The sequence below is a fragment of the Pleurodeles waltl genome, chromosome 4_2, assembly GCF_031143425.1.
Source record: "Pleurodeles waltl isolate 20211129_DDA chromosome 4_2, aPleWal1.hap1.20221129, whole genome shotgun sequence".
Lineage (NCBI taxonomy): Eukaryota > Metazoa > Chordata > Amphibia > Caudata > Salamandridae > Pleurodeles > Pleurodeles waltl.
In genome coordinates this window covers 526,868,534-526,889,853 of record NC_090443.1, presented here as the reverse complement: position 1 = coordinate 526,889,853, position 21,320 = coordinate 526,868,534, and the positions used below count along the sequence as shown (strand labels likewise).

The following is a 21,320-nucleotide window of genomic DNA, read 5'->3' as shown; positions in this document are numbered from 1 at the left end:
CACTTTCTGAATGCTTCATATTTTGGACGGCTAGTGCTACTCGAGAGGTGTCACCCTCTCTGTTGGCTCACCACCGGGGATCCTGTTTTTTTTCATAAATCAAGTTCCAATACAAGATTGCACATGTCGCTATTGCCGAATAACTGAGACGTTACCAAGCGCTCAGGGGAGGCATCTGTACACAAGCATTCGGTGATTCCTTTCTCAGAAGCCTGTTGCTCAGGGAGGGGTGGGTGTGGCTATATAAGGAAATGTGTGCCACAGGCCTCGGTTCAGAATGTGCTTTGTGTGCGAATTATTCTTCTCACGCCAAGGCATTTACCTTTCATCTCACGCAGCCCATAAAATGCGCTCCGGCCGTACCAGTTTCTCTCTCTCACTTTCTCTCTCTCTTTCTTCCCCCTCCTCCTCCCCCCGTTACTCGTCAGCGGCAGACTGATCCCGAAGAAAACGAGGAGGTTTCCGTTAACCTTTTGCTTTTCATTGACGTTTAAGGCGGGTGGGGGTATTTATGGGCTTCTTGCTTTTGTGTACATGTTGTTCTTTTTTTTAAATTATTTGTTTCCCATAATAATCTTCCCTGCCCTTTGTGTTTCCCCTCACCCCCTTCTGTGTTGGTCTGACCGTGTTTGCTCTCTGCCTCGTCTGATTTTCTGTTACTTTCCTGACTTTTCTATCTTCCACCTGAACAGTCACTCCCTTCTGACTTCTGTTTATCCATTGGCCTGTATTTCTCTCCTCTGAACTTTCTTTCTCTCTCCCCATAAACCATCTTATCTCCCCTCAGACCCTCCCACCCCCCTCAGACTCTCCTAACCCCCTCAGGCCCTTCTAGCTCCTGGCTCAGGTTCTGCTCCCCGACTTTTCTATCTCCCCTTCTTTGACTCCCATTTGACGTTTCCCTCTTATCGGCTTGTCTCTCTTCTGATCCTTGTGTTTCCCCTCTGACCTTTCTGCCTTTTCTCCTAGCTTGCCTTCTCGCCTCTGGCCTCTCTCCCTTTGATCATTCTGTCTCCTCTCTGACCTTCTTCTTTCCATCTGACTCTAGTGCCTCCACTCCGAATTTTCTGCCTCTCTTCCAACCTGTATGTTTCCTTTCCCTCTACCTTCCGATTCTAGCGCCTTCGCTCCGAATAGGCTGCCTCCCCACCGACCCTTCTGTCTCCCTGCTCCCTTCTGTCTTCTGTCTGCCCTCTGACCTTTCTCTCTCCCTTCTGACTAGTCCGTTTCCGCTCTCACTTCCTGGTTCACTTTAACCCTTCTGTCCCCGTCTAACCTTTCTGCGGCCCTTCTGACTTCTCTCTTCCCTCTGAACCTTTGTTTTGTCTCCCTTATGACCCTTCTGACAGTTCTGTCTCCCCTGTGACCTTTCTGTCTCCCCTTCGGTCTCCCTGTCTTCCAGCGTCTCCCACCTTGCCTTGTGCTTCCCCTCTGACCCTCCGTTCTTCTATTTCTGTTTCCCCTCTACCTTTGTGTTTCCCCTCTGACCTTCTAACTTTTCTCACTCGCTCCCCCGACCTTTGTGTATCCCCCCAACCCTTCTGTATCCTTTCTGATATTTCGGTTTGCCCTCTGAACCACCTAATTACTCTCTCTATAAAATGTCTCTTATCTCGTGAAAGTAAAGGAGATGTGGCCTAACGGCCAGAGATACCAACTTTTGATTTGGAACCCAACCCCACGCGTTGGCTCAACATCCTGTGATTTTTGGCAGATCACTTTACCTTCTCAAGCCTAACCAAAAAAAAAGACTCTCCTCTTGTGTAATGTGATCTGGTGTTCATTTAAACCGCATTAATGCGCTTGGAATGAGTTTGTGTTACATAAAGTTGCAAAAATAAATAAAATATAAAAACTCTATCTATACTTACTTTGCAGCAAAATTTCTGGGAAACCAGTTGCTGAGCTATGGCCAGGAGCTGTCTTTCAATTATCGTGTGGATCGTGGAGGCCGCCGTCCTTCTGCCCAGGATGTGGTACTGGAAGGGGCTGGCTTAAGAATCACGGCTCCCCTTGCTCAGATTGGTACTACCCTGCCCTGCGCCATCACTAAGAGATACACTTTCAGGTACACGGTTGCCACTGCTTGGAATAGTGTCTTGCGCATCCAGCATTCTGAAGCACAGGCTATTGAAGCTCTGTGTCTCTACTCAAAGAGCAAGCATCGTTATCAGTGGCCACCCTTCAACACCTAGAACAACCATCTGTTTACCTCTTTACCTCTCTAGGCAAGAAATGCCATATTAGGTGGGATATCTATGGTGGGTCTGGTATGTTCTAATTCTTGGACATATTTTAACCAACTGCTCCTAGGGAGATCATTGCATGCTCCACTGCTTCGAACTCCAGACACCCAGTACCTCAAGGTGAAAAGCATTCCTATTATTCACATTTTAGCCACGTAGAAGCTTTCTGGGCCAACGTATACTCAGGGACAGAGGAGTAATTGGAGAGACATATATAACATGGCCTGCTCTCCAAACGTTGAACAAAAATAAGACCTCCTGCCACTTACACCCACATCCCTCTGAAAATTATCCACCTTGCCCAAATTAGAATACTACACAATAATAACTGGCCTCTTGACACCCACCCTCACCACCACATATGCCCTCCCCCAAACTAAAAAATAAATATACAGCATTCTGCCACCTACACCCACCACCCTCTGGGAATTACTTCCCCATACCTACCCAAAGCCACACAGCAGAAAGCTGGCACTACACTGAGAGCAGCTATACGAGACCTGCTTGTAAGCACAATATGTTTCTCCTGATAGGACAAAAAGCGGTTGGCACCCGCACAGCGCTGACGATTCCTTAATGAGGAGACACAAGCAGGGCAAAACTGCTCTGGCTGTTTTTGGGTTGGACTGTTCTAACTGGAGCAGGAACAAGACTGATTTTCATATGGCAAGTCTCTGTCTGGAATGGCATATTGCCAGCTGTGAATGATGGTCTGGAATGATGCCCAGAGCGATTGCCTTTACCTGAGGTTAAATCACTGAAGTATAAAAAAGTTGATGGATGGAACGCTTGAATACATTTTAGCCACCGCTAATTACTTGAGTCTGCATCCTAGTCGGTCGTTATTTTGCACACCATGCACCTCAGTTTGGAACCAGCTGTATGCAAATCAGTCTTGACCCTGCTCCAATGGGAGCAGTCCAGCGTAAACTGCCAAGCCAGATCCTCCCTGAAACAGAACACAAGCAACCTGGGACCGGTGTCGCCCTATTGGAGCAGGGTCAACACAGATTTGCATATGGCTGGGTCTAATCTGAGGCGGCATAGAAGGGCAAAAGAAGGGTGGATTGGAATGCTACCCTGAGCGATTGCCAGTGATTAGACCTGTTGAAAGCAATCTTCCATCACCTTTTGTGTGTTTGATGTACCACCTTAAGTGGCCAATGGTATGATCAGAATTGGATCCCTTGTTTACTTTATTACTAGAACCAATCTATACCTGACAAGAGCCCCAACCAGGGCTAAATCGGCCATGGATGGCTTGTGTTCCAGTTCAGAAAGGACCTGGCATGGCAGTTCGGGCTGGACTGTTCCTATTGGAGGAGGGTCAAGACTGATCTATATATTGCTTGGTCTGGTCTGAGACGGCATTGTGGTCAAAAGATCAATGGGTTGGAATGGTACAACAAGCTATTGCCAGTGGTTAGGCTTATTGAATGCATCCTTCTATCACCTTTTGTGTGTTTGATGTACTGCCATAAGTGTCCATGGGTGTGTCGAGACATGGGTCCCTTGCTCACTGTGTCACTGGAACCAAGATCCATCCAACTCAAGAGCCAATCAGGGTTAAACCAGTCTTGGGATGCTTGTTTTCTGGTTCAGGGAGGTCCTGGCTTAGCAGTTTGGACTGGGCTGTTCCTATTGGAGCAGGGTCAAGACTGATTTGTATATTGCTGGGTCCAATCTGAGGTGGCATGGTGGGCAAAATAATGGGTTGTAATGCTACCCTGAGTGATTACCTGTGGTTAGATTTATTGCAACCATCCTCCCGTCACTTTTTGTATGTTTGAGAATACGCCAAGCATTCCTTCCATCACCTTGTTGTTTTTGCAGTACATGTTCATCTTCTGAGGCTCCCATTCAGAGGTTGGGTAGTACTAGCCATTCTGCTTGTCTCCCAGGTAGAGAGTGGCTAAACTTTGATCACAAGGTAATGGACTGAAGCTTAGGAAAGTGGTATGAAACTGATGACTGGTCGGTATGGGTGAGAGAAAAAGGTAGGTCTGTTAGTGGTCTCTGGGGGAGACTTAGGGTCAGGGAACGTTGGCAGTCAAAAAATGGAAACATGACTGGCAGGTTCTATTATAGAATTGGACTCATTACGCAGCCTACATGTTGTGAGACTCAAATATGCAGTCTTGCAGGAGACCTTTCGCCTTCTAGACTATGTGAGATTATGATGATGAAGTAGAAGGTGATGCTAAATGTCTTTTATTTACAATGTATCCCTCCTGTTTGTGCAGATTGGATGAACTTGCAGAAAACAAGTGGAGCCCTCAGTTGAGCTATATGGAGTATCGGCGGTTACTGCGAAACCTGACAGCCATCCAGATCCGCGCAACCTATGGAGAATACAGTATGTGGCCTGAGAATAAAGCATTGGTCATAAGGACTACTCCGTAGATCCAGGTGTAGGAAGTGTCAGGCATCTACACTCAACAGTACTGCTAAGCTTTTCAAAGTACCATCTAGAGCTCCACAATACTGCCTAAACATTGTTTTGTGTACCTCTACTGTCCAGAACACTTTGACACTTTAACACTGCAACAAAGCTCTGGTACTGCCCTATATATGCTCATACTGCCCTCGATCCCATAATGCTACCCTACACTGCACTACACATTCAGGTACTGCCCAGCACACCCCAGTTCTGCCCTACACTCTCTAAAACTGCCTCACATACCCACACTGTGCAATGCACCCTGGCTTTGCTACACGCACTACAACTATGTGCTACATACTACTACTACATACTACATTACTATTACATACTACTACATTACTTTGGAAACTGGGATGTTGCCATGCAGATCCGGACACTTTCTCTCGGTCTCTCCCACACTCTCCCTTTCTCTCTCCCCCACGTGCAGACACTCACACACCGACTGCTCTATACATACCAATACTCTAATAAAGCATAGAACACTAGATTAATACGCTCAGCAGTGCAACGAAGCCTAAAATAATGAACTACAGGTTAAGAATCCAAGCGCACTACAAAACCACTGCTGCCTGGCATTCCAGCGAAGAATAGCATGTGTTGCCCAGCGCTTCAATGAGGCACAACTCGGTGCAGGACTGCCTAGCGCGCCATCAAAGCACAACAACCCTCAGATACGCCTAGCAACACATCCCAGTACTGGCCAGCACTCCATAAAAAACACAGCAAACCCCAATACTGCACACCCCCATGATGAAATGCAACACACCCCGGTGCTGACCAGCACTTCTAAAAAATGTGCATCACCACCACGCCCCACCTTCTCCCCCCGCCCCCTCTCCCCACCTGTGCAACCCGATGATGAAGTGCAACACATCCCAGTGCTGGCCAGCACTCGACAAAAGAACAACACACCTCCAAGCAGCTGCCAACAGTGATCAATCACAATATACCTCAGTGCTGGCCAACACTCAAAACACCTCAAAGCTGCTACCAAACAACAATGAATCAAAACATACACCCCAGTGCAGGCCAGCTGTCCTAAAAAGTGAAAAATACACCTCCATGATGCTGCCCAGCAGCGATCAATCACAATGCATCCCAATGCTGGCCACCAGTCCAAAAAAAGTGCAACACATCTCCAATCTGCTGCCCAACAGCTATCAATCGCAATGCATTCCAGTGCTGGCCAGCACATGACAAAAGAGCAAAAAACCTCCGAGCTGCTGCCTAACAGCGATCAATCAAAATACATCCCAACGCTGGCCAGCGGTCCACAAAAACACATCACACCCCCTGCTGCCCAAGCGCACTACGAAGCGTAATACCACCCAGCGCTGGCCAGCATTCCAAAAAGTGTAATACACCCCCATGTAGCCTAACACTATGATGCAATGCAACATACCCCAGTGCTGACCAGCATAGGGCGAAATCACTGCAACTGTGGCTCAGTACCAAGACGAAACCGTGTCTGCTGCTCAGCACTCTAATGAAATGTAGGATACATCAGTGTTGCCTGGTGCCAGTGCTTAATTTGAGCCGGTGGTTGCCGGTAGGGAGCACCGGCACTTGTTTCTGGGGACCTGCACTTACTTTTCTGCATCAGAGAGCAAAAGAATAGAAAACTAACAAAGCAGAAAGACAGAGAAAGATGGAAAACTCTTCTAAAGGAAGAAAGCAGGAGCCTGTAAGAGTGAAATAAAGGGTCAGGAAGTGTCTGGCAGTGGAATAGACTTGCCACCTATTACATGATGAAGTGCAACATATCCTAGTGTTACTCGGCACTATGTCAAAGGTCAGCACGCACAAGCGTAGCCTAGTAACTTGATGAAACAGAATGCTGTGTCCAGAATTCTAACAAGGTGTAACATAGTACTCCAGTCAGGTCCCAGGCACCAGACTCCACGATCCAGAGGCCTACCACTCTACCTAGGCCTCTGTCATTTTCCCACCAAGTAGCAGAAGGGCTTCCAATAAATATATAGCTTACAGGCCTGCACATGGATTCCTGGTATGTATCGAGGGGAACTTGGGGTGCTGCAGTTACCCCTGGTTGCTTCGTACACATGTGACCACATCCTTATAAGAGTATAGAAAGTGTTGAATGGGCATTCTAAACAGAGCAAAGAGCTCATTTAAAAAAAAATGCTTTCTCACTAAGACAAAAGAACAGGAAATGACTTCAACAAATGGGCACTGCCTTTTCTGTAACCCCGTACATGGCAATAAATGTTCTGTGAGTAGAGCTTGGCGCATTCTGTGGGTACCTCTATTAGGCAGAGCATCGCTAATGTCTTCTGTCTCCTTAATTTCCAGGCACGGGGTACATGGGGAACTTCACCCTGGTGTCGGCTCGCCCCATTTCTGGGGCACCGGCCCCCTGGGTGGAACGCTGCACGTGTCCCCCTGAGTACCAGGGGCAGTTCTGTGAGAAATGTGCCCCCGGGTACCGGAGGAAATCCGCCGGCCTAGGCCCCTTCTCCTCCTGCGTACCCTGCAACTGCCTTGGTGGAGGAGTCTGTGATCCCGACACAGGTGAGTGAGAGCGTACCACTCGGTGTGTGTGGAGGGGGAGGGTAGAGGGAGGGTGACTGTGGAACCTTGCAATATACGGGTATGGTAAAGTGAAAATAGGCCTCGACCGTCATGGGGCTGCTCAGTACTCGAATGTCTGTTGCCTTGGGGAAATCAATGGATCCTCACTCATTTTTTTCTGTTCTCTCTCTTTTTGCGTTACCTTTTACTCTTCTTCCTTTCCATTCTGCTCTCTTGTTTTCTCTTCCCATCCCCATATATTTCTGTCTCCGGTGTTTCTACCACGCTGCTTCTTCGTCTCATCCATTCCTCGCGCCGTCCTCAACTGCTTCCTGTTTCTGTCCGTGCTCTCCCCCTTCTTAATCCTTCTTCCCTTTTCACCTCACCGCCCTCCCACACACACACACCGGATTGCCCTTCGTCCGTCTCCCTCTGTCTTCACCTCCATTTTTCTTCCCTCCTACTTCCTTCTCTACCCCGGCTCCGTGTCCACCCTTTTCCGCCTCCCCTTTTCTCTGCCCTCTTTCTTTCCCTTACTCCTTCTGCTCATATAGGCGATTGCTATGCCGGAGATGAAAACCCCGACCAGGACTGCCCCGAATGCCCAGCAGGCTCCTACAACGACCCCCAGGACCCTCGGAGCTGCAGGCCCTGCCCCTGCAGAGATGGCTTCGGGTGCTCGGTCATGCCCGAGACCGAGGAGGTGGTGTGCAACACCTGTCCAGCAGGAGTCACTGGTGAGGAGGGCGGGGTCTTTGTTGCTTCCTGTCGCGCAGTGCCATGCCGGGCAGAAAGGGCGGGGGAGAAGGGGAATGCCAGGCAAAGAAAACTGGTGTGTAGATGCCGGTAGAAGAAATAACAGGGTATCTACCTTAGTTTTAAGATATTCAGCCCTGGTCTCGTCAAATGTTCACTATATGTCTCAGTATTTATTACAATATTTATATTTCTCTGTGTTTCTAGTGGCACTTTCCTGTTCCTTCTCTATACTTGTAGCATTGCATACCAATAGATTTTAATATGCTTTTGGTTTTGTAAATTGTTGGCCGTAATAAGTCATAATATGATCACATTGCTTTTGGATTTGCCAACGTTTAGTCAGTGTATTTATCAATAATGACAGGCGTTTAAGCATCACCAGTTATTTGCCCATTTCCAGGATGTAGGCATTAGTTTTGAACATGTCCTCTGCCGTTCCCTGTTTTACCTCATTTGTGATGTTTTGCCCCTACTTTGATGTTTCGCCCACATTCTGACTTAGTCTCTCCAAGTTTTAACATGTTGTGCCACAATTGCGATATAATTAGCCTTTGTCACTGTTTTAAAGTATTAACTTGTTTTTACCAGTTTTATACTTTTTATCATGTTTTGATCTATTTTGGCAAGGGGTTTATTTCGGTTTAATAGATTTTGCGGAGCTTCAACTGGTACTGTTCAATCGGAACATTTTTGTTCAGCTTTGATATGTTTTGTTCATCTCTAGAAGGGTTTCTTCAGCTTTGATATGTATTGTTCATCTTTGATATGTATTGATCATCTTTGAAAGGTTTTGTTCAGCTTTGAAAGGTTTTGCTCAGATTTGATGTTTTTCTCTGCTTCTATAAGTTGTACATAGTATTGACATGTATGCTTAGCATTATTAGAAGTTGTTCAGCTTTGACGGGTATGATTCATTTTGATGTATGTGTTTCGCTCAACTTTGACAGGTTTTCTTTCGTCTTGACAGGTATTGTTTGGCTTTGAAAGGTTTCGTTCAATTTTCATAAATTGTCCTCAGTTTTGTCAGGTTGGGACTTAGTTTTGACAGACTTGCCCTTATTTTTTATGTTATTGATAAGGAAATAAAAACATTCACGTTTTACACTTAAGAACACAGAAATAGTTTAATAAAAAAATGAAAACTTAAGGAATAAATAGCAACACTTGACTACATATTTTGTACGACTCAAAAGTAGACCATTACTATCAAACAATGCAAGTACATGAGGCTAAGTAAACTATTACCAGGCTCCTAAGTCAATGTGATGTAACCCAACCTGTAAATTAAGGAGTGTTGGCAGCAAGGATATATGTAAGTATATATATATATGTATATATATATATATATACATGTGTATGTGTGTCTCAACAAGTTCTCATTAAATTAACCATGATTTTTTTCAAATCCATAATTTAATTTAAGCTTTTACCATCAATGTCAGAGAAAAAGTTCCCATAGTTGATAACTTTTCTATTGGATCTAGGTGTGAGCATAAAACTATAGACCTATTTACTCCCAGAATTTGCTAACTCTACGATTTGAAAAACATGGTAAAAAGGGCTACCTTAGGATCTCTTAGGCTAGAAATGAGGAATTTAGTTTCAATGTATCTAAAAATAACCTCCTGGAATCAGGCCAATAGAGGACATGGCTATACTATATAAACCAAATCCCCATTATGCCGGAGATACATTTAAAACATTAAGATTAATACTTCGCTTATTCTTCTATATAAAAGCAGGAGTTCGATGTGTAAGTCAATCTGGATAGAATTGCATCCTGAGATAATTAGCCTCAACTACAGTGAAAAAGTTAATCTAACATATCTTTTCTCACATATCAATGGACGAATTGATATGTGTTTATTTTTTCCACTTCTGAGCCATCATAGGGAAAATCGCTTTCATCTTTGTCTCAGCCTGATCACTTTTCCTTGAGCCTACTGATCTTACATTGTTAGTTTCTAGCAAATTGAAAATCAAATCATGAGCCTTAAGTGGGATCAACCGAAGATAAAATGTAACAAAGATAATTATATTACCACTCATACCAATTTCTGGGCTCTCTAACATGGGGCTCGATAAATAACCCGAGCCTGTATTACCGATAGGGGGCACTGTCCTTGTTTGTGCAACGGTGTACCTTTAAAGAGGTGCACCAGGCAGCAGGGACAGTGTGCTCTCTTACAATGAATGCGCTGCCCTTATGGCAGCAGAAAACCCGGGCTGCCCCCACAGCAGCGCATTCAGTGAAATATAGAGCAGCCGCATCCAAGCTGTTCCTTGTTTCACAGTGCAGGCTGCAATCCTCCTGCACTTTAAAGAGTGGTTAGGGATCCCCCTGCAGGCAGGTGCAGTGAGTGCCTGCATCTGCCTGCGGAGGGGTGTCCGGTGGGGTGCATGGCGCTTCCTTTCCCCCCTTCCAGAGGGTTGCCCTCAGGTGGCTCAATGACCAATTCGTGGCCCACTATCAGTGCTCCTCCTAAGGGCATGTATGCCTCTGCACTCATGTCCACAGAGGCATAGTGATTCTCTCATATGCATGGCGCTACGCCCCCACACAAATGAGGGAACGCCCTCTGAATATAGCAATGCGCCACATGCGCACCAACGTTATCAGTATCATAGAAGGGACAGCGCAAGAGTCTTCTGTAATACCACAGGGAGTGCAACATTGGGTTCACACACCCATTGCTGCCCTGGGGTACTATTGGTAATAAGGCCCCAGGTATTCCACTCATTGTTTATTAAAAAATAATGTCTGTTCATTCAAAGAAACCACAGTCATACAACCTGGATACTTACATTTTAGATAAGAAGAATTTATAATTCACCCTTAAATCCTCTCACCCTATTGCAAAATTAATTGATGTGTTGGAAACTGATTGTTGCTTTCTCTTCAACATTCACTGCAGGGTTTTGTAGCAGACGTATTTGGGAGACTTGACTTTCCTTTAGCTATAACAGGTTTTGTTTTAAATTTGACATGTTTTGCTCCACTGTGAGAAGTTTTTCTCAAGTTTGAAAGTTTGTTCTCAAATCTGAGAGGTCTTGCTCAGCTTTCAATTCTTTTTTACAGGATTTTCTCAGTTTGTACATGTTTTCCTGAAATGTGACCGTTATTCTCTTAGTTTTTCTCTTAGCTTTGACAGGTTTGCTCAGTTTTAACAGGCGTTTCTTCAGCTTTGATGTACTTTGTATTGGCACTGACATATTTTGCTCAACTTTTAGCTGTTTTACCTTGGCATCTTTTCCTGTTTGACAGATTTTGGTCAGCTTTTACGGGCTTTTTTTCATTTGCTATGTTTTTTTCTTATATGTAGCAAATTTTTTCCTTAGTCCTGCTTCTACCTGAGCTTTTGCCCAGCTTCGATGGGTTTTGCTCAAATATGATACATTTTGGCATGTTTTCGTCAAGTTTTCCCTTGACTTTGGTGGTTTGATTTTGATTTGACAGTTCGTGCAAATAATGCTGAAGTTTCACGAGATACTGATCTAGTCTTGGTTCGAAACGTTTTGTTTTTAGCCTTTTTGCAAAATTTTTACTGCTTTACTCCCTAGTATTGGAAATCATCAATTGTGACACATCTTTTCGAGGCCAGTAATTATACAGTAGAGTTGATGTCGTTTTTTAATACATTTGTCCATGAATTTCCTAAATGATTCCAATTTTGGAGGGTTTATGCAATGTATCACATTCTTGGTAGTACTGTGTCAAATTTCCATAGGCTATTGAAACTTCATATTTTCAATGTTTTGCCACAAGTCTGACATTTTTTGTTCCCCTTTTAGTTCACCTGTCAGAGTTGTTCGTTTCTGATTTATACGACTTTCTTGGTCAAATTTGTTGTTGACTGCATTTCGTTTCCCTTTATGGCTCATCGATTAACATTATATATGTTCATTTACCATATTTTTACGAAATTCCACCTGATTGTCTAAACTGTCTTCAGATTTTTCCTCTTAATTTGCCTTCAAGTTTGGGGCACTTTGACCTCGAAAGTTCAACATCAGCTCCCTGTAAAGCTACATATCTACCCATTTGTGTTAGGTCTTCCCCTATTTGTAGTAACATTTAGCAGTCTGTCGGCGCATTGAGTGCACTGGGATGATTTTGGCCACATTTCTGGCAAATCTCTGTCTCAATTTCTACACATTTATATGAATATTATCCCAACTTTCTCACTTTTACAGGTTCTCGGAAGATTTTCGAAGTAATATTTTTTTATTTGTTGTCGCGAGTGTTAAGAGATGGACCTGGCTTGTGAGGACGTCAGGATGTTGCTTATGAATGATGTTATTAGGGCTGAAATATGTCAGGTAATGCCTCTGTTCCAGGCACGCCATTAGCTTTCAGACTCACTTTCTTTTTGGGTAATGTTGCACCGCCTATTACCCTAGTCCATCTCAGTAGGCCACTAGGCCCCTCTAATGGGATTTCTTTGCTGTTTGCAGGGGCTCGCTGTGATATATGTGCTGACGGACACTTTGGAGATCCGATCGGTCAGAGGGGTCCTGCCAGACCATGCAGTCCTTGCAGCTGCAACAGTAACGTTGACCCCCTGGAGTCTGAGAACTGCGACCCTTGGTCTGGCGAATGCTTGAAATGCTTGTATAACACAGCTGGCTTCAACTGTGAACGCTGCAAGGAGGGCTTCTACGGCAACCCTATGGCGCTTACCCCAGCTGAAAAGTGTAAAGGTGAGAAGAGACTGATAACGTGGTGCACACTCACCCAAGATGGCAGCAGAGAGGGGCTGGGAAAGGTCATGTTGTGTAACCACCTGAGTGAGGCGCCTTGGGTCATCTTCTGAGATAGGACATTCTGTGAAACTAGCTGATGGTACATTGTGCCATATTCAGAGAGAAAAGAGCATCATTTAAAAAAACCGAGAGAGGGCTCATTGTGCCATCTCCTGAGTTTAGAGAGAAGTATTGTGAAATCACATGAGAGAGGGGGCGTTGTATAAACATCTGAGTGCATAAACTTGTCCCATGAGAGAGACACGTTATATTCCCTGAGAGAGGAAACATTCTGCCATCTTCTGAGCAGAGAAAGCAATATTTTGAAATCACCTACAACACGGAACATTGTGAAACCTTCTGAGAGAGCACTGGGCCATCGGCTGCGAGATGCCACATTGTACCATCCCCTGAGATAAAGCAGTTTCTGCCATCCCCTGAAGGAGGACACACTGTGCCATCTCTTGAGAGATTGCATACTGTGTGAATCCCTGAAGGAGAAAACACTGTGGGGGTCATTCCGACCCTGGCGGTTGACTACCGCCAGGGCCGGGGACCGCGGATGCACCGCCAACAGGCTGGCGGTGCATCCATGGGCATTCTGACCGCGGCGGTACAGCCGCGGTCAGAAACGGGAAACCGGCGGTGTCCCGCCGGTTTCCCGCTGCCCTGGGGAATCCTCCATGGCGGCGCTGCAGGCAGCGCCGCCATGGGGATTCCGACCCCCTTACCGCCAGCCTGGTTCTGGCGGTTTTGACCGCCAGAACCTGGCTGGCGGTAACAGGTGTCGTGGGGCCCCTGGGGGCCCCTGCAGTGCCCATGCCAGTGGCATGGGCACTGCAGGGGCCCCCTAACAGGGCCCCACCAAGATTTTCAGTGTCTGCCAAGCAGACACTGAAAATCGCGACGGGTGCAACTGCACCCGTCGCACCCCTTCCACTCCGCCGGCTACATTCGGAGCCGGCATCCTCATGGAAGGGGGTTTCCCGCTGGGCTGGCGGGCGGCCTTCTGGCGGTCGCCCGCCAGCCCAGCGGGAAACTCAGAATTACCGCGGCGGTCTTTTGACCGCGCAGCGGTATTCTGATGGCGGGACTTTGGTCGGCGGCCTCCGCCGCCTGCCAAAGTCAGAATGACCGCCTGTATTATTCCAACGGTACACTGTGCCAACCTCTGAGTGAGGACACACAGAGCATCCTTTAAACGGAATACACGGTGCCTTCCCATAAGAATCATACCATGCCATGCCCAGAGAGAGGCATTGCCAGAGACTGCCTGCAGAGGGCAGCCAATTCTGAATGGGAGGGCGCGAGGAGGAAAAACCATCCCCTCCAAAGACCGGGGTTTAAGGATGACTTGTTTACAAGCACGCCTGGCTGTAAAGGATTTGATTCTTCACATAGCCCAATCACAAACCAGCAGTCCTCCCCTTAAACCTGGACAGTTGGTACGTTGCATACACCCCTGCCGTCATTATCTGGGTAACGGGACAATATATTCTGCCCCCCACCTTATTTGACCTGTTACATATTTTAAGAGAAATTATTATCTGACACTCACATTAATATCATCAGGGGATAATCTGATCCTCGCAGCCAGGAAGCCTATTGGCACTCTCTGCCTTTGACATCCATTTCGAGTATCACAGTAGCCTTATGGTGGGGGCTGAGAAAGGTGCAAAGGCAGGTGGCATTGGGGGTGTAGTTTCACTCTAGGCATTGGCAATGGGGCAAAGTCATGTAGATGTCGAGGTCAGGGCTGGCACCATTGGCTCAAGGTTTGTTAGCTATTTTAGTGCTATGCTTCGTTTCCTAACCATGGTCTCCTGCCCCTCCACAGCCTGCAGCTGTCATCCTGTGGGTGCGGAGTCCCAGCTGTGCCAATCCGATGGAACCTGCCGTTGCAAAGCCAATTTTGAGGGGCCCAGGTGCCAACACCCGCGGTGCCCGACATGCTACGTGGAAGTGAAGAGTCAGGTAAGTGCCTTGGGGATCTGTCTCCTGTCATCATTCATTCCTTGCTCCCTGGGCTCTCTGCAGAGGCTGAAAGTACAGAAAGGCTCTGTGCAGAGGCACCCAATGTGCAGTTCACCTGTCCCTTCAAGGCACTATCACTAGCCGCGTTCACTGTTTGACTCATGTTCCTTCCTCCCAGTTGTAAATCGAAATAGCATTTATCAAACTCAAACGTGGGTATGGTTTGCAAGTTTGCCACTCCTCCCCCCTTACCTCTGTTCTTCATGGATGAACCGGAACATATCCGACACTGCCACTAGTCAACCTCTGGCGTTCTGTGCCTCCCAAGTGAATTATTTGGCTTCCAGGTTACTGTTCCTGCCTTGTTTCTGAACCTGCAGAGTGGGTGATTAATCCCCCCCAATCAATGCTGCTTCACCACTCCTCATTTCTGAGCCTGTCACCCCAATAACTATAGTGGGGTCTGTACCCCTTTCCCTGCACGGCGAAACTGCGAGAGTCTTTTAATCCCTCCCTCTGTCCCTACTGGCAAGCAAATTAGATGATTTCACGTAATGTCTTCAGGGACACCATGTTACAGCCCTAGACTTTCCTTTTCAAAAGCATTGTTTTCAAGTTTGTTAGTCCAATTAGTTTAGTTGAAATTAATCAAGACTACAACTCCCTGAATGAATCTGCATATCACAGAGTCCTGGACTACACAATGGCGTCCCAGATGACATGAGTTTTTTTTTATTTCCAATGGCCCAAAAATGCTCAACATTGCTTCATAATTCGTTTTTTAAACGTGTTCTGTGCTAATTAAGGACCTTCTAAAATTACCCTTCATCTAAAAAGCTGTTTTGAATAGAAATACCCAAACCAAACCCTTTGTTCTGCGAACAATCGACGTTGACAGAACAATTCATTTAAATTGCCCAAGAAGCCCTTTAAATAGCAATATTTTGTCACGTTTTAATGCAATCTCTTTCACCAAACCCTCGCGATACCTCAATGAAATTCCTCTTCGCATAAATGTTCCTGTTATGTTGGATCGATCGATTAAAAGCACCATTTTTTTCCGTGTCAGAAAATTGAAACTCTCATGCAAAAGCAATCGGAAATTCTGGTCTTACTTCAGTGAAACCAACATTTTAATCCATGGCTGACCATGCATGAGCTATGGACAGCAGTGGGTTGCTCATGAACATAGAAACAGTCACCTTGTGGTAATGGCCTAACAGCGATAGTTAAAGCTGAGTTCAGATATTGTCCATTTAGTACTTTCACACCAATTGCTCACTCTAATGGCTCCTTGGTTATAGATGGACCAGCACCAGCGACAACTCAAGGATTTGGAAGCACTGGTGTCGGGGGTCCAAGCTGGAGATATTACTGTCAACAATGCAGAGCTTGAAGCAAGGATCCGTGAGGCACAGCAGTCAGCCCTGGGCATGAGGAAAGAGGCAGAGACCCTGGAAGGTAACAATGCCAGTGCGGGAGCTCTAGAGTGAGACCCTAGATGGTACTAGTGCTACTGGGAAGGCTTCCTAGTGGGAAAATAGGGGACGGTATGTCCCTGGGGTGGGCTTCTAATGAGATTCTGAAGGGTGGCAGTGCCACATCCCATGTGCCATTGTTTCTAAACAGGCAGTCGCCTTGGGATGGTACTGTCTAAGGTTTGTCATTGTTTTACAGGGCCATGATGGGTGCCACATGTAAAAGCATTATGTTGGTCATCTTGGATCGGTGCAGGAATGATGCACTATGCACAGTTCCATTCTGAGATTGCCTGCTAGTGTGATATTTATTGAGTGGCCTTACTGGAACTGTATTTGTATATTGTGTTATTGTTTTACTTCTCCAAGAAGGCCAGCATGCTGCTTTTAAGCATGGCACCCCTGCTGGAGATTTAAAACAACAATCTATTACAACACCACTATAAGACTACTGCTCACTGCTGTGTTTTATTTTTTTCTACGTACATATGCTTCATGAGTTTGTGTTCATGTTTTGTGGTGAGCGGGAAAGTGGGTGACTGAATAAATGACTTAGTGAGTGAATGGATCTAGGAGTGCAAGGCTGAGTGACAGATTGAAAGTGAGATCACTTATTGAATGTCCAAACTCACCAGTAACTGAATAGACACTTTCTTTTATAGGCCAGAAATATTGCCATTGTCACGCTTGTTATTTTGGTCTCATATCTTTGCCTCTTCATCCTTTAACTCTCTTTTCCTCAGCAGTTATCTAATTGACGGCATTCTCTTTCCTTCTTTAATTGTTTTCTCTTTGTTTGACTTTTCCACTCTTCTGCCATCTTAACATATGGCTTTCTATCTTTTCCTTCCTTTTCTTTTGTTTCCCTCACTTCCTTCTATACCTGTTATTCACATGTCATCTCCACTACTATTGCCCCCTCTTCATCCTCTGTTTTTTAATCTTTTCACTCTTCTCTTTTACCTGCTTCAGTTTTACCCACCCTTCAAATATCTTTTCTTGACCTTCACTTTATTTTTGTAACCCCTTTTGTCTTACTTCACTGTTATGCCTTCTTCCTTCCATTCCTCCCCCTCTCAGCAATTCTTCCTCTCCCTTTTAATCTATTTCTCCTTCATTTCCCTCCGACCCATTCGCTTCCTTACCACCTAGAAATCCCATCGCGCATCCTTTATAAGTAGTTTCTAAAAAACTCTATACTAGTTTCTTTTAAACTGTTCACTTTTACTTGTTCATTTTCTCTCTTCCTTACTTTTGTTTCTCTAGTCATTCCGTTCCCTTTTGTTGCCCTTCATTATATTTTTATCATTCTATTTTTCAGCTAGTTGCCTTCCTCTTCTCTTATGTCACCACCTCAGTTCATGTCTCCTTATACTCTTTTTTTTCTTGTCTCTTTTACAGGCTCAAATAGGTCTCTCCGGAGCCGCTTCTCCAAGTTGAAGGCGGAGCAGGCCAGTACTCAACAGAATATGGACCGAGTACAGGTGGACGCGGGTGGGTTGCAGACTCTGGCAGGCCAGTACCAGGGCCAGATGCAGGAAACCAGACGGCTGATTGAGAAGGCTCGTCTAGAACTTGAAGGGTCAAAGGTCACCTTGCAAGAAATGGTAAACCTCAAATCATAACAGTAGACTGCACTCACAAATACTGCATCACAGAAGCTGAAACCTTTGGGCACTACTCCCCATTCCTCCACTGGAAAACGCTACAAGAGTGTCTCCCATCATCATCTGTAAAATATAAGCTTCTGAGCACACTAAAAAGCAGTACCACCCACTAACTGAGCAATCTGTCAGGAAACACCACAAAACACAGTTCCGACCTTCTGAGCAATGCCACCAGGAGCCACACACGTGCAATAGCTGCAGATATGCTCATAAGTCTTAACACAAACCACAAAACAGTATACTCTCATGGAGAGTAAGCCCATCAGCATCTGCACAACACTTTTTGTGCACACCTTAAATGACTCTTAACTCTAGGCACACTACAAAACCGCACCAGTCATTTGCACAGTGCCCTTTGTATACACTACAAAATAGCAGCTGCAACACTCTGGCTGATAACTCTCATCACACACTACCAAAAGCAGTTCTCACCGATAATTCTCTTTGTGCATAGTGCAATTCAGCAAACCAACAGCACCCACAGTCTCACTCATGACTGCCCCAACACATTCTAAAACAACAGCGCGCATAATCTCACCAAGGTACCCAGGTTTCACTGATAATTCTCAGCATACACCTCAAAACAGCAGCTCCCACAATCTGACATGCAACACTGAGCCCACATGAGCTCACCCACCTTTACAGATACCATTTAGCACACACCACTGAACAGTGGCTGCTCTCCAATAAACCCTCCCATACCATTGCTGATGTCTCTTCTTTCTTCTCTTTTATCAGAATGTCCCACCTTCAGCATCCTCAGCTCTGGCTCAAGAGGCACTGGAATTGGCAAACCGGTAGGAATAAATAACTAGTTGCTTTTTGTCCCAGCCTGATGCCCCTCTCTCCTGTGGCCCTTTTGCTAGACCTCATTACACTTTCTAAAACCCACATTCTCTTTTATTACCGAGATATCACTACTCTTTCTCATTGCCTCTCACTGCACACCGGTCTCTGTGCCTCTCGCTTTGTCTCTCTTACTCCCCTTTCGTCACCACCCGTCACTATGCCTCTTTTACTGCCCATTTTTCACAGTCTCTCCCACTTCTCCTCTCTCTCCCTGCCTATCTCTTCCTAACTCATACACAGTTCTCACTGCTGCTCTCTCAGTGCCCCATTCTTGGTGCCTCTCATTATCTTTCTAGAGCCCTGATTTTGTCTCTCTCTGATCACCTTTAACTTTGCTCCCTTAATGCTGACCTGTTATCTCTGCTACCTTCATGACCCTATTTCACTGCTCCTCCTCCTTTCTCTCTATCACTTCATGACCTCCTGCTCTATCGAGGTACTACCCCATGACACTTTTTGACTACCCCCTCTCACTCCCTCCCATCACGGCCCTTTTCCATTGCCTGCCAGGTTCAGTTGACTTGACTTGAGTTATGCCCTAGCATGGCTGGCCTTCCACAGGCCCAAATGGTTTGCCATTGACCTCGTTGCTCTCTGGACGTGTCCACCCTGATACCCCTTGAACTGTGCGGCTTCTTCCCTCTCTAGGCACACCCAGGAGGCCGGCGCAGTAGAGCAAGCAGCCCAGGATGCACAGGGAGACTCTTCTACGGCCCTGGAGTTATTGCGCACTGCCCTGATTACAGGGGGAGCTGGAGTCTCTGTCCAGGGATTAACGAAAAGGTAGGCGCGTACGTCCCGGCTGCACTGTGCCCATCAGAGGCAGTGCCATATACACTGAGCGTGGCTTTTTTAAGTTCACCAGTTGTACTTTCCAGTCCTCAGGTATCTTAAAAAGTCACCTCTTTCTTGGAGGCTTTGAGAACCTGTGCTGTTAATATTTTTTAAAAAAAACAAAGGTTCCAGAACATCTGAGAAGGTTCTAGGCTCATTCTAAGTCAGACACAAAAATCATTGTGGTACCAGAATATTGTCCGACATCACGTGCTACAAAGCCATGCCTTATTGGGAATAATATTGGGAAATCTAATCTCATCGTCTCAGTTGGACGATATCTTTGTGAAGTAACTTAAATCTTGGATACACTTCTTACATCAAACAAGATTTCTATGTATAAAGTATTCTGACATACAACTCAAAAACTGCTCGGTTGCAAAAACCGTCCTGACGCAGTAAATACTGTATTCCCCCCCAAATAATATTTTATCTCTATACTCGCGGGACTAACATCAGTAAAAAGTTTTACTGCAAGTATTACATATCCGGACAGGTATTACCTGTGCATGCAACAACCACGGACCAAGCACAATTTGTGCAGAACATAAGTGATTGAAATCACCATCTGTGCCCATTTCAAAGTTGCCACGGCACTCAGAATGACAAAGCATAAGGTCATGAGAGATTGCTTATTTCAGATAACAGTAAGGCATAGACATATATTTCCTTGAAATTAAAACACTCAAACAGACATCTTCATTTATAAGTGCAGGTGAACAAACTTAGCTGATTTTGGCTTTCTCATATGTACATATGTATCTGTTGCTTGATATCATTAATTAAATGTGTTTTATTTGATAGAATGAATATAGCACAGTTTTTGTGCTTTACTTTTCACTTTGTTGTTTGGTATCCGTTTCATACACAATATAATCAAACAACCTTCTTATGCCTCGAAAATGCAGGTATTTTCTGTCCCCATGCTCGTTCCATCAGCCACCCTGGTGCCTCTGCTCATCTTAAGAGACAAGGCAGCCAGTCCTTTGAGCCACAGCAGGCTGAAATCATCTGATTCCGAGTGGCATAAAGACATGAGTTCTTTAAGAAATGTGAGCCTTCTGTATGTCAGTAATGCTTAGAAATTATGCAGTTTTAACTTTGACTGTACATGAATTTGGTTACTTGAGAGAGGGAGTCTACCACGTATGGTTGCTGGTCTTGGATGCTCAGCATGCTAGCCTAGGCTGCAGAGTTTCTTGCTTTCTAAACCCCTTTGCAGTATTACACCTCTGTTGATGGTGCATTGACATACTTCCAATGATAGGGCTCTTGAGGGACAGAATAGCTGCAAGTGAGCTAGAACCCCATTTAAAATGGTGATCCATTTTCAGCAACTTCTTACTTTCCGGTTACTTGGCTTGCGTTTGCAAGGTATGTACCGTCCATGGTAGGCCACGGCAGTAGAACCGCTGTTTCAGGCTCTAAGTAAGTTCCACTGCTCTCTTTCCATGAATGTTTGCAACCCAAAGATATAACTCCTAGAAGGCATGGAAAGAATTAGAACTTCGGGAGTAAAAAAAAAAAAAAATCTGTATTGTCTTTTTTTCCTTCTCTGCAGAGAGGATGGAGTGACAGCATGAACCATACACGCGCAGAGCGTTTGTGGAATTGTGCACAAGTGCAATACATCTTAGCTTGTAATACAGTTTAAACTGCATTTTAGCGATGGCCTTCTACATATATAAATATAAATATATATATATATATATCTTTATTGTATGCATTAAATGAAAACTATTATAATAGAAAAAAAGCTATTGGAAACAGACTAACAATTATAAAAATATCTGAT

The 21,320-nt window shown here is 45.3% G+C and overlaps 1 protein-coding gene across 1 annotated transcript in view; it reads left to right on the top strand.

The window, feature by feature from the left end:
• Positions 1 to 21,320, top strand: part of LAMC2 (laminin subunit gamma 2) — a 95,516-nt gene that overhangs the window by 60,268 nt on the left and 13,928 nt on the right. The window contains exons 7-16 of the mRNA XM_069232048.1: positions 1,879 to 2,068; positions 4,490 to 4,602; positions 7,003 to 7,221; positions 7,776 to 7,958; positions 12,436 to 12,681; positions 14,561 to 14,697; positions 16,002 to 16,158; positions 17,577 to 17,782; positions 18,581 to 18,639; positions 19,340 to 19,474. Coding sequence (XP_069088149.1) covers positions 1,879 to 2,068; positions 4,490 to 4,602; positions 7,003 to 7,221; positions 7,776 to 7,958; positions 12,436 to 12,681; positions 14,561 to 14,697; positions 16,002 to 16,158; positions 17,577 to 17,782; positions 18,581 to 18,639; positions 19,340 to 19,474 — 1,645 coding nt within the window. The remainder of the gene's footprint in view (positions 1 to 1,878; positions 2,069 to 4,489; positions 4,603 to 7,002; positions 7,222 to 7,775; positions 7,959 to 12,435; positions 12,682 to 14,560; positions 14,698 to 16,001; positions 16,159 to 17,576; positions 17,783 to 18,580; positions 18,640 to 19,339; positions 19,475 to 21,320) is intronic.